The 13711-nt window shown below is 49.8% G+C and overlaps 1 protein-coding gene across 2 annotated transcripts; it reads right to left on the bottom strand.

The window, feature by feature from the left end:
- Positions 1 to 11: 11 nt before the first annotated feature.
- Positions 12 to 11194, bottom strand: LOC119323105 (galactoside 2-alpha-L-fucosyltransferase-like). 2 transcript variants are annotated; one of them, XM_037596681.1, is made up of 2 exons: positions 10745 to 11194; positions 12 to 1690 (listed from the first exon to the last, which is right to left on the bottom strand). In XM_037596681.1, exons 1-2 carry the CDS (start codon positions 11046 to 11048, stop codon positions 201 to 203), a joined length of 1794 nt encoding a protein of 597 aa, XP_037452578.1. In that variant the 5' UTR covers positions 11049 to 11194; the 3' UTR covers positions 12 to 200. The 2 variants fall into 2 exon arrangements, with proteins under 2 accessions (XP_037452578.1, XP_037452579.1); XM_037596682.1 differs by lacking the exon at positions 10745 to 11194 and adding an exon at positions 3029 to 3475.
- Positions 11195 to 13711: the final 2517 nt, after the last annotated feature.

The following is a 13711-nucleotide window of genomic DNA, read 5'->3' as shown; positions in this document are numbered from 1 at the left end:
AATGACAGAAAACATGGTAATCATAGTATTTTCCTATTGATGAATCTGTTTATCAACTATCTACAGTTCTGATCAAATGCATGAGAGGGAAAAAAATACATTCGTGGAACATATTTTCCTGTAAATTAAAGAGAAGCCTACCCTATCTTTTTAGCAAACAATTGTGTTACCGTGTGAAGAAAAGAAAAGAAAACTTACAGCTACAACCGAGTTTCATTTACAATCTTGAGCCCCCAGCTGACGTCTTCGCAGTGCCTCACGTACGGCACCACCTTGCCCAGGTCGGCGTCCCTCTTCGCCTTGCAGTCAAAGTAGGGGGCCTGGTGGAAGCACGGCTCGATGGACATGGCACGGCCGCACGGCGGCTCCGGCACGACGTGGTTCTCGGGCCTGTACATGATCCACGGCGTCAGCCCGGCGAGGCCCTGCGCGACGTAGCCGAAGGTGGAGAACCCGCTGGTGATCAGCACATCGCTCATGCTCAGCAGGTAGATCTCCGCCAGCGCCTTCATGTTGTGCTTCCTGTTCTTCTTCTTCTGGTACTCCTCGTGGCTCGGCTGGTAAACTTTCACTGTGGTGCCGTCGACGGTCCGGTGCTCGCTGTACCTTTCCCTGATCTGATCACTGTACCAAGAGCTCAAAGAGGTCGCGAGAACGGCGATTGTCCGGTTATTCCCAGCGGCCGCTCCATCGGTCACGCCGATTTGTGGCAGCAGCTTTTCACCCTGGACACAGGAAAGGATCTGCTCTAAAACATGTGGAAACGGCCCATTTCTTTGCAGGATGCCCTTCTTCTCAAATATCCTGATCTGTATTCCCACTACTTTATCAGCTTTAGCAAGGTAGGCCCTGTAGTACGTTGTCGCCGAATACCAGATATCATTTGTTGGATGAAGAAGATACCGGCCCAAGTGATGGAAAACGGTGTCCTTTTCAGGAAACAGCTTGCTCAGTTCATCCTGGAAACTTGGGATAAGAAACAGTGACGGCACGAAGTACATGTCGGTCCGCATGATCAGCCACGGCACACCTTGCAGGAACTGTTGATCGTCTTCGCAGTAGAAAAGCTTGTCGTGGAAAGCGTAGTCACCGTCAAGATGAAGGTACACATAGGGAGGCCTAGCACTGGCTAGAGACCGATATGTGTTGCCACGGATAACATTTTCCTGCAACATGTTGCCATAGCTCTCTGGACTACGCTCGGTGAACTCACTATAGCTCAGAGGGAAATCTGAAGGAATCAACCATGAAGTCCCAGGGAAAGGCTCGCAGAAAGTATTGGCAATCTGCTTATAACGATCCACGAGCAAAACCCTGCCTGTCAAAAGTGCGTAAAGGAACGCTGAAGTGATCTCAAGCATCCGGTTCCCCATCCCGGCATGGATTATCAGGAAGAGATAGTTGCAATCCGATGTGCCGTTGATGCTCTGAGTGGACATGAGCTGTTTTACAGCATTGTTGTATGATTTGGTGCCTGGACCACACTTCTTCTGCAGTGCTTCTTGTCTCCTTAATCTTTCTATGAGGTATGGAGAAGGTACTCTTGCTGCATTCCTGTGATAACGTGCAAACTGGTACCTGCTGCGACACGATCTTTCATCAAATCCCTCGATCAGAAGGCCACCCAGAAGTCTGTCATAATCAATTTGTGCCGATGGAGATAAATCATCAGGCATATCATCTCTTATATCTGAAAAAGATAAGATGTTTTAAGTCAGCGCAAGAGAATAATACAAGGAGGACCAAAATAATAGTATTGGTTTGCTGCTGCATATTATAGTTCAAAAAAAATGGTAAATATAAGTTGAATTACATTGTTGTCATTATTCTCAAAGCAGAAACAATCACTTGAATTACTTAAATCCCTAGAAAGGATTGGGACATGGAAACTGACATTAGGGAGCACCCATCGTTGTATCTCTTGAGTAAGCCAGTAACAGAATAAATATTATAAGAAAGTGGGTTGTACCCAAACAAAATACAAGAGAAGACTGACCGAAAAAGTGTCTTTTCAATGAACAATACAAAAGAATGCAATTCATAGCAACTTGACGCAAGATTTTTTTAAAGAATCAGTATTACGGAAGTTGGCTGGTTGCTTGTTCTTTTCCTCATGCAGTGGGGAAGGTATTAACTGGGTACAATCTAGAATAATTAACTGGACATGGACCTCTAGTTGCCCCCGGTTTTCTTCAGTGGTAGCGTATATACATATTATGTTGTCACGTTCACGTACAACATATTGTTTCACATGCGTAGTTGAACATTTGAATCAAAGTGTGTTGTCATGTGTACAAATTTCTTCAACTTTCCTATACGTGTTGTCATAACATATGCTACAAATATAAAGTGGTACACCGTATGCCCAACGTATTGATTCCTTTTATGACAAATATTTAATCACCAAAGATATTATTCTTAAAAAAATATACCTTCTAACATTTGGATCAAAACAATTCACAGATCAAAGCATTTTAGTAGTCTTAAAAGAGTATCATTATTTATACCAAACTAAACATTTCAATTAATTTTTCAACGGAAATAACATTATACTAAGGCAAGCTAGTATACTTTATTGGTTCGATATGTCCCTTCCAACATTCATGCACATGACTAATTCTATCGTAACCACCGATTGTTATGACGAAAACTAACTCTAATTATCTCTCAAGGTGAGGACCACGGATATTTTTGTGAATGTTTGATTAGATATGTATCGAGAACTTGAACCACACCATATTCCTCCTCTTACTTTATTCTTCGTCATCTCCTTGAGAAAGCGGCGTGGCATGAAAAGATACTCTCTAGTGGCATTCATCATTGATGCAAACAAAAGTAGCTAGCAGCTTAGCACCATTAACACAGAAGCTAACTATAGAGAGGTGCCGACATGTAGGAGGGTGGTTACATTTCTACAGCCTAGAGACAGAGACGGTAAACTAATCTCGCCCCGAAACGAAAGGCCACGACACGAACACGCGCGCGCGCTAGGGGCCAAGGGGGGGGATGCGGGAACCATACACGTTACCTGGGTTCACCTCCGGCAGGAAGAGATCGGCCCGGAAGAGCCACCCCGGCGCCGGCCCGGCCTGCCGCCGCTGCAGGAGCAGCACGGCCGGGATCAGCAGGAAGAACACCGACAGCCCGAAGCGCTGCGCGGCGCCACCGCGCGGCGGCTTCCCCTTCGCCCCCGCCCCCGCCCGCAGCCACCGCGCACCCTCGCCGCTCCTCCCCATGGACACGAGCTAGCTAGCAGAGCCAGCGGCTGTCCGCGGCCAGCCCCAACCGCCCGCATGGGCTAGCGGCGAGCCGGTGCTCCCATGGCCGTGCTCCGCTTTAATTTCGGGGACAGGGAGGCCGAGCCGGTCCGTGTCCGGCCGTCGCTTCGTCCGCGTGGGAGCAGGTTGCAGGAGCAGCTGGCTACTGGGCAGTGACCAGTGAGGGTGAGGCTGCACGTCCGGACCAGTGAGGGCCAGCGCTTTGGAGAGTGTCTGAATATCTCGTTCCTTTTCTATTTCTGTCCCTTGCCCGGTTTTGCCTGCACCGCACTGCCCACGTTATTTTTCCGTAGCTGGCATTATTTGCCCGATTGTCCGCGAGATCCGTCGGGCAGGGCGAGGAGTGGGAAAACAGTAATGCTACACGTACGAGCTTTTTTTACAAAAAATTACGGAGGAGATGATTTGGAGAGATGCCATTAGTCGAGGGATTGCCCCCCACCTGAAATCGGGGGGGCGGAGAGATTATTGACGAATCACAAACTACGTCGCCGTAACAACCCCGTAAAGCCCTGTATGTCTAGGATTATTGGTGGGAAAAAGTACGATATTGCCCCCCACCACAGGCCGAAAATGGGATCTCAAATCTTCTTATCTAAATCAAGAAAGAACAAGCACAAACCACCACCCGGGGCAGAGGGCAGTAAAGCAAAGCAGCCAACTGCTCTGTGAAGCGTAACTCCGGTGTCCGGACGCCTGGCTTTGTCAAGTTTTGAACCTGAGCGGTCGTCACAGCAGCGTTGTCCGGACGCCCGTTGTTTTTTGTTCCCGAACATTTGGATTCTAAATGGCAACTATAGTTTACACGAGGTTGCCAAACATGGTACTTTTCTGGCAAAAAAACAAATTGAAACAAAGTTGTCATGTTTTAACCACTAAAATTACAACCTCGTATCAACTAAAGTTATCATCAAAAAAGGTCCCGGGGACATGCTTAAAATCCGAATGTTAAGGATTTATTGGGGTCTTTTTATTTGGTCCGCCTTCCAGCCAAAAGCTTCATTCTAGCCCACCCCATACGGGTATGTGGCAGTGGCATGGGCCGGTGCTGCTGGCGAATGCGTGGAAAAGGAAAAAAAATTGCCGCATGGTCGGCAATTAATGCTCGGATCTTCTGTGTGCAACTCAATCGGGATTGATTGGCCTTTAGCTAGTTGGTCGGTTGTGCAAACGAGGTTTATCGTTACTTACCTCCAAAGAAATATACACAAGTTTTTTTCTAACACATAAAGCTTTGCATATCTATTTATTGATATTAATAGAAGGAAAAGAGAATGAGTACAAGCGAGGGTAAAACACATGCACAAACGCAAGTTGTCAAGAAACCGGTGCCCAAAGCAGAGAGACAAGGGATGCTTGGCCCGAACAAGTAAACACCATAGCTAAACCCACTAACTAGAGAGGCAGTCCAAACCAACATGAAGTTTGACAACCACAAGTCCAGCACCGGGGACATCACTAGCACGCAAGACGATGCCTTCAGGAAGAAAAACGAGGTCGTGACACCATCGCCATCTGATTCGAAGAATCAGACCCCAGGGTAGGGCTTCCCGTGGTTCTCGAAGAAGGGCGCAGAGAGAGGCCATGACAATGCTCCAAGGAGGGGACTACACTCGCCAGCGACGATGCTTCCAGAACCGGCAAGCCGAGTAGAGATTTCTGTATGGCATGTGTCTGAGCAATCTAAAGCCACCGGACTAGAAACTGGAAGTTGGAAGTCAAATGTTGGTTGAAAAACCACCACCGCCATAAGGGGAGCTACGTCGAACATGAACCTTGGACATGACGAGGGACAGGGCAGCGAGGTGACTGGGGTTGGGGAGGCGGCGGGGCGAAGGGGGTTGATAAGGGGACACGACGACGCTGACGAGCCATGATCTGGAGGAGACGTTGATTCGGACCGCTGGGGCCGATGCCCTCAGGACACCGGCAAGCCATAGAGGCTGGAGGAGATGCAGCCGTGTGATAAACTTCATAATGAGATTTAGACATGGCCGCTCCGAGTAAAATAGTGAGCAAGAGGAAAGAGAATATACCTTGTAAGGGAAACTCCAGCCCGATCATCAAACCTGTCACAAATGTTCGGACCAACTATTCGAGCATTCTTAGTCATCCAACACTCCTCAAATATTCGCGGATAGTGGGCTAAGTGGTTTCGACATTCTATTTTTCTCAAACCAGCACCAAACTGAAAGAAGGGAGGATCCACGCGAGTGAGGGCTTTTGGAGGCCGGGCTACAGGCAGGCCGCTATCTGGTCCGTCTGGTTGGGATTTGGGATTCGGAATCCATCAGTTCGTGCCAGCGCCGTGGCAGGCCTATTGGGGGGAATACGGTCCGTGATACGCCTAGTGGCCTATAGTATTGTATGCGGCCCATTGCACACAGTTGCTCCCGAGCCTGCACTGGAAGCACAGTGCACGGTGCAATGCTGTTGCACAGGAGTGGGCGTCTTCGTAAAAGTGAAGTCGATAATGCAAAACGACCATTATGCACAACCATGCCTACATGGAATGATTAATCTATATTAAAACTTCTTGTATCCTAACCTGTTCCAATTTTCTAGTGTGTAAAAAGGACAAAACAAAAGTTCAAGCTTAGTAATAATGGGTTTTTAACCTTAGTAGTAATTTCTTGAGGAACAGACCTCAAGCAAACAGAAGTACCTGTTATATTAGACACACAAAAAGAAAAATAAGCATGAGTATTATCTTTGGTTGATTTTGCTCCTGTCAGTTTTGTTTAAGTTTGAATGGGCATGTCATATTTGTAGTACACTTTAGCTGTACTGACATACATCAGTGACAACAAAAATAAGTCAGTGGTAATGATGAAGCATTGACGTCAAAAAAATATGTTCATTAAAATGATTATAATTTCTGAAATGATAATGTGTTCATGAAACCGTCAAAACATGAGTACTCCCTTCGTAAAATACAAGATTGCTTAGATCACTGTCTAGACATGTTAATTGCGTTGCTAGTAATTATCAACCTGGAGCCTACCGGTCAGAGTTCGACCACGTGTGCTTCTAAGACTGGTCATAGTGGGGAGTAACTTAGACTAGTGTCATGCATATGACACTAGTCTTTGTTACTACCTTCATAGTGCAAAGTAATATACAAGTAGTATCATAGATGATTGCATTTATTACATTATAGACTCATTTTGCTTTGGGTTGTGTTATGTTACAGTAACATATTATGTTACTTCAAACACCTCTCTCTTCATTAACTATATGCCACATAAGCAAACTTGTCTTGGAATGTGCTATGTTACTTGCTAAGTTACTCCCACTATGGCCAGCCTAACTTCTGATACGAATTCATTCCATAGCTGCGTGCATGTCTATGACGATGTGAGGGCATAGTAAGTTGGCAGATGTGACAAGACGGGATGAAGTGAACCGGACTGCGCGTGCGCCCGTGTAAAGTGAGCTCGCTAATGCCAAACGTACGATGGACATGACCCTGCCGTTGTGGCGGGATAAGTCAAAACTAAACGCGTGTTTAAAAACTGTCTGCTCTATCAAATGCTTCATTAACGAGCTCATGTAAGCTGTGTCGATTTACTAGCGTGCCAGACAGTTAAAATCGATTCCCAGATTAGTCGCAATACTAGTTTTTAAACACAAAACAATCTTAACCTTAGTGCGTTTTGTTAGTGCAGCTGGCGAGATCACATTAACATGAAGCAGTCTAACCTAGCTTAATGAATGATGGCCAATAATACTCCACGTCCGCGCTTGAAGAACTGGTGGTGTCCGCTGGCCACCAATGCTCCACGGTATGCATGCAACGTATAGGTTCCCCGCGGACTGCGCATGCAGCAGAACGTACAGGTCTGTGCTCGCCATGTCGTGCGTACATGTCAGGGACACACTCGAAGCCTAGATGCCTTTGCACGTGGGTGGGACCTTCCTGGCTCAATACAGCACAAAAATAAACCGAATACAGGGCAAATACTCTGGCAGCACGGATCCCCGTGGTAGTGGGATGGCCGAGATAGCGGCCTGCCTGATGCTCGGCCTCCATTGGCATTTTTCGGGATCCACGCGTCCATCTAGCCCACTGTTAGTTGCGCATCTCCCCATAACTCATGTGTCCACTCACCTTTTTTTCCTCTTGATCCTTATGGTCTTGATGACTATGGTTGGATGGTCGACACCCTGTGCGCGGAACATTTCAGCAGACATTTAATGATGTCCATTTATTAATCAGAGTTGGAGTTGCCCTAACTATGTTCGTCTAGTCTCTTTTGCTCCTAGATTCCCTAGATGAACTTTGATGTTCAGACAACCGGAGTTTTGAGATTTTAGGGCATCTCCAACACGAACCCTTAAAATATCAGCAAATGTGTGGACCAAGCTAGCGGAACGCACTTTGCCATCCAACGCAGTACCTCATCAGTCTGTGGACGCGTCCACTTGATTAAAATCCCGTAAATTGGATGCAAACCACACGTCCGACATCCCGGTCCCACCCAAAATATCTCCTGCAGCCGCACCCTCTACCACGTTACTACACTTTTCACTGCTCGCACATTCATGCCAGCCGAGAGTGTATGCGACCGGTCACGGGAACCTGCATTGAAGTGGCGCGCCAAATGAGAACGCCACCAGCACTGCGTCCCGGTCTCCATGCATGTACAATGCCGGATGGATGTGATCGGGCAGGATGGGACGGGGCGTGACGATTATCTACCACATTCCAACCAGATTCTTGCTCGTCCGCCTATCAGAATTAAACATGCACAGCGAAGGATAAACCACTCTGGCGCATAATGTCAGCCTGACGATAGACGGATCTCTCCGTGAGGAGAGCGGGCAACCCCGAGCTAGGGTTCCTCCCCTGCTCCCCCCGCCACCGTCGGCCACCCTCGCTCCCTCCCGCCGGCGCCGGCCGCCGTCACGCGCCCCCCGGCCCACCTCCCTCTCCCCCCTCCTCCTCCCCCTCCACCGACGCTCCCGTCGCCCCCCGAGGCGGCGGAGCGCCCCCTGCTCTCCTCCCCGTCTCGATCCCCCTCCTCCTCCATCTCCCTTCGTTGCCGTCGGCAGCGGCCTCCGACGAGCCCGAGTGGCGCCGGTGCTGGCGGACGTCCCTTTCCCGTGCGCTTGGAGTGGGTTCGGGGCTCCCTCCTACCCGGCGGTGGTGCTATTTGGCTGGTGGCAGTGGGGCCCGGTGGCGGAGTTCCATGGGCCTCGGGTGCCCTCGACGCGGCGACGTGGTCGTTGGCTGTGGGGCGACGCGGTGGGCGGTTAGCCGGCGGCGCCCGCTCGGCCCAAATCTGGGCCCTTTCGGGCCCCATCTGGGCTGGGGTGGGCCTGCGGTCTGGGGCGCAACGATGTGGCTCCCTGATGGTGAGGCGAGGCGGTTGTGGCTGCGGTGGTGACGGCTCCGACGGCCGGCGTGCTGCAGTGTGGCTGCAGGGACTGTCCAGACCCGTTGGGGTCCTGCCGGGCCAATGGTGGCCTGGCAGGTCCCTGTAGCTACGTTCGGTCGGCTCCGCGCAGCGGTTGAGGTTGTTTCCTCATGTCGATTGCGTTACGGTTGCCACCGAGCCAGGTGTCTTCTCGTCCTACCTCCAGGTCTCGTGTTGGTGGCCTCAGTGAGACGGTGAAGATGGAGCGGTATTCGTGGTAGCATAGGCTGGTGGGCGGCATGTGGGGCGGTGCGCTTCTGATTGTCTAGGGTGGCAGTGGTGGTTTCGGGGCGGGAGATATCTTTGGCGGCTCGTTCGCCTCCGGCGCGGCTGCGCCCGTGGGCGTTGCCGAACCCTCCTGAGAGGGGTCGGTGATACCCCTTCCCCACTGCCAGCCGCGTACCGGGGAAACCCTAGACTTGCCTGGGCGGCAGCAGCGTCGTCGTCACATTTCTTCATGAAGATGTTGCTTAGTACGCGAGACTTCGGAGTGCTTGATGGGCGGTGGTACTTCTCTAGAGGGTGCAGCGGGTTTCGGCCCTCTTTGCTTCGTTGAGTTGCCGGCGTCGGCATTTGTTTCTTTTTTCTTTCTCTCTTTTTCCTTTGGACTTGTTTGTGCAAGTCGTTTGTATCGGTTGGATGTTGCTTTATAATCTAAAGCAGGGGAGACCCTTTTTTTTGTCAAATCACTCTGGCGCCCGCATTGAAACAACCCACCGTGTGGCCTAACTGGTGCCTGTTATTTGTATGTGGCCACGCCGGACACGATCCGCACCACACTGCGCCCGCTTTCATTCCTCCATGCATCACCACCGCCATGACTGCGAGCTCAAGAGTGATGTGGGAGAGCGTCTCGACGGAGTATAAACATGAGCTGACTGGCTGGCTGGCCCGTCGTGCACGACGGATAGAAGTCGGCTTGCCAGCGAGCTTGCCATAGGTGAGTGACGATGACCCGGTGATGGAGGAGGCGTCCGACAACGAGCCGACACTCCTTCCCGGGCTGGCCCACGTAGCTGGCAGCGCAGGCGATCACCGACAAGAACTTCGATAGCTCTTGGTCGTTAATGTCGCCCGTGCGGTTCGCGCTAGGCCGCAACAACTACAAGGCCGACACATCCACATTTATCGTGTACCTCACCTCAACCAAAGACGTCTAGGCCGCGGACTCCGATGAGTAAGAGTATGACATGGAAGACGAAGACCTGTGCGTCCTAGTATGTTTTATTCTTCTTGTCGATGACTCGGAGCTTCATTTCCCGGAATTCACGGACAGCGAAGATGCCGGAGACGGGGAACCACAAGAAGTTGGAACACGGACGCCATCCTGTTTACAGGAAAACGGTTTGCTTAAATTCCGTTTAAAACGTGTCGGGACGTTTGTGGTACACCGTTGAATGGCCTCCTGCCGTGTGCACCGGATACTGGTTTTATGGTCCACGTTCAAAGATGCGTAGAGACTCTTTGAGCGGTCACGCGGTGCTGTCTTTTACTCTCTTTTTGCAACGAAAGCCCGTCGTCGTCCGCCGTCCACCCAAAATTCTCAATCTACCAGGCTCAGAAAAGAAAATGGCGCATGGCTCGGATCTCAACCGATATTAACTGGCCTTTGGCTAGATCACCTCTGCTATGCCCTCGCGTCTAATTAAGTTTGTCGTTAGCAGGCCAGCAAGACGAGAGAATTTTATAAGTGGCCTATGACGGAGGCCATGCGACCAACTTGAGATTGGGACTTAGACCTGGCCGCCCCGAGTAAAATAAGCAACGCTAAGACAACGGGAATCTGCTTTGCAACCATGTTATCGTCTGGTATCTTGTGCCCCTACGATTCCCTCCATGAACTTCCCCATCATTTCCTGGACCTCTTTTTCTAAAGAAAAAACCATTCCCTGCGTCTACTACTAGCTGAGAACCTTTCTATCCGTGACGATGGCCATAGCAGCTACTCGTAGTAAGTGGTGCAAGTTCTACGATGATCCATCCGGACAGCATCGATCAGCTTCTACGGTCGAGTATGAATTCTAAGTGGAGGAGTTCGAGTAGTACCTTGGTCGTCGTCGTCGTACTTTGGGAGGTCGTCGACGTCGAAGAGCATCCGCGGCGAGGATTCGGCCCGCAGGTTCCCGACGACGAGGACGCAGGCCGGGAGCGTGAGCAGGCAGAGCAGCAGCGCGGCGCGCAGGCACTTGCGCCGGTGCCTGCCCCGCCCCGCCTCCTGCTGATCCGCGGCGTGGGCGTGGGGGTGCGGCGCCCTTGCCTCCGTCTCCAGGCCTCCGCCGCCGCCGCGCAGGGGCAGCCTCTCCTCGTGGCCGCCGTTGCTCCCCCGCCAGCTGCTCGGTTGTTTCTCCATGATCGAGCTGCCCCACGCTACCTCTCCGCCCCGTGCTCGCCGTGTAGAGCGGGCCGGCTAGAAGAAGCGTCTTGTTTGCGCTTTGCTTCGGGTTCGGGGTGGAGCGGTCAAAGCTGTGGAAGGGCCGCGGCCGGGTGGGCGCTGCAACTTGCGAGAGAATAGGGGCGCGCTCCTTATCGTCGTGGGTTTGGACGTGATGGGCTGAAGACGGAGCTTGGAACGTGGTGGCAGTGGGTTTGGCAACCGAGCACTGCTATTCAGCCGACGCTTTTCACACGATATACTCGGACGACCATGCCCATCAGACCGTTTGTAAATTATATTAGATGCACATCAGTCTCACGACGAGTCTGTGTCGGCTGCAGATCGGCCATACCGTGTCGTGTGTACATCAGTTTCGTCGTTGGCAACTTGGCATTACTAAAACTTTCTTTTGCTGTCATGAGTGGATTTGCACTGTAATCCATGAGTCCGTTCATGTGAGGTCCGAAGGAGTTGCAGAATATAACTGAAGAGGTATAGTAAATGTGCATGTGCAACGCACGTACTGCCTAATGTTCTAATGATATGCGAAAATTCACTGTATATAAAAGGATAATCTGATAGTAGTAGTGAAAAATATTTAAAATGAATTGTTTTATAGAAAAGGTTCATTTTCCTTCCAAAAAAGCTACTACATTCACATTTCAGACTAATAAAGAATGGAAACTACGCTTGATGATAATTTTAGTATCTCGGTTACTTCCAAACAGTCAATTAAGAACTGTGACACCTAATGACCAAGTATTTTATCATACAGTAAAATAACAATGGAGACAACACCTAATGAGTAACGACCAATGGTCGTTTCAAAACATCCTGCAGCGACGAATCATCAAGACACCAACCACTAGCCAAGGGTCTGAAGCCGCCCACTAATTTTCTCCTACCTCTTATGCAGCACGATTCAATTCAAACAAATGTTATGTTCAAATCCACCGAAATCCCAAGGAAAATGCAAAACATTTGAGTGTATATATGGTAGAAAAAAATATGCAGTTTCAGCGGTGAAACTTCCTTTGCAAGCTTGACGGGCCTTTGTGCGGGCCGGATAACTTACTTGATAGTGCATCACTATACACCAACGAGCAATTAAGAAAAATTGAGGTACAATAAACACATGAAAAATTCACAAAACACCTACTTTTTTTTTACCTGGATATGGTTCCATCATGTTTCAAGATTGTTATGGGATTCACTGTTGACGAAGGACCCAAGTGTCCACCGGCTGTACGCACCGCTGTTGACGTGCACCTGAAAGATGGAATCATGAAATACATGAAGATGCCCAAACAACCAGTTTCTCACCACATGGTGTCATGGTTGTCAATACCATATAGAAATAGATCAATGTGGAAGTACAAGCATACTAAAAACCTTGAGAAGTTGTAGTTGTGTTGCTGTACAATAAAAATTCTTCAATAATTCTGCAATAAAAAATACTCTAGTGACTACTGCCTATATGTATTTCTATATGGTATGGGTAATAATTGAACATATTACGTGCTGGTGTACTGCCTAACTCCTGTCTCTGGACAAACTGAAACCGGGGTTGCCGCATGCCTGCAGTCTCCAGACTCTACTGAATCGAAGTAGCGTGAAGGACAGGAGGAGCTTCCGGGTGTAGACAAATCCTGTCAAATTCGATGTAAATTTATCTAAATCAGATATTCACGGCAAGTGAGCAACCATGGGGGATTGGGGTATCAGGGTATGAGGTACGTCTGTCGGAAGAAGACAATGGGCTCAGCAGCAGCGTGCCTGAGCGGACTGGGCGACTCCAGCAGTCCGACTAAGAGGGGAGGCTCGGCGCGCTGCTGGCCGGTGGTGCGCGCATGTGCGGACAGCAGCAGGCCGGGCGGGCAGAGGCAGGCCACGGCACCGGAGCGCCCGAGCGGACTGGGCGGCTTCAACAGTCCGGCTAATAGGGATCGCTTGGCGCGCTGTTGCGCGGTGGTGCGCCTCCACGGACAGCAGCCGGCCGGGCGCGCCAAGCAGGCCACGGCACCGGTGAGGAGAGCTCGCGTTCGCCGGCCTGAAATCCGTCTGCAAGGAGGAGGGGAAGGCAGGAGCGGCGGCTAGGGTTCTCCCACGAGCCAAGTACAGAAACGATGCGGGTCGTGAGTTTTCGTACGATCGAGCAGGTTTGTGAGGTCCGTCATCGTTGATCAAGTCAGTCCGTCGATTTCGACGTACGTAACAAATCTCAAGCCAAGGTGCACTCCAGCGGACCGAGGATGATCTGGTGAATGGGGACGACAGTCTATATCTGTCTTTTCTTTTTCTTTGTGATCGAGTGAAAGGCCTATCTCTGTCATGGTAGAAGAAATTTGTTGCAGTATTACGGAAGGAGGAAAAAAAAACTAAATGAAGTAACTTTCCCTTGCGCAGTGCTCGAAGTCTTAGTGCTGACCTTTGCAAACATATTCTTATTATCTTATTTTATTATACTTTCTCTTGGTGCCCTCCATCGACCTTGATTATACACTAGCTGACTTGATTGTACTTCGTCAGGTCCTTTTTACTCTGTATATAAGAATTGTCTGAAGTCAAACTTCATAAAGTTTGACCATATTTATATGAAAAAATATTAACATTTACAATGCTAAATTTATAAAATATGA

Source organism: Triticum dicoccoides, chromosome 6B (genome assembly GCF_002162155.2).
Source record: "Triticum dicoccoides isolate Atlit2015 ecotype Zavitan chromosome 6B, WEW_v2.0, whole genome shotgun sequence".
Taxonomy (NCBI): domain Eukaryota; kingdom Viridiplantae; phylum Streptophyta; class Magnoliopsida; order Poales; family Poaceae; genus Triticum; species Triticum dicoccoides.
This window is presented reverse-complemented; position numbering and strand designations above follow the sequence as displayed.

Excerpts from the sequence above, each read along its gene's own strand:
- LOC119323105 (XM_037596681.1), bottom strand. The coding sequence starts at position 11,048 with ATGGAGAAACAACCGAGCAGCTGGCGGGGGAGCAACGGCGGCCACGAG. Across the intron at positions 1,691-10,744 it reads GTACGACGACGACGACCAAG|ATATAAGAGATGATATGCCT; the intron begins GTACTACTCGAA and ends TATCTTTTTCAG.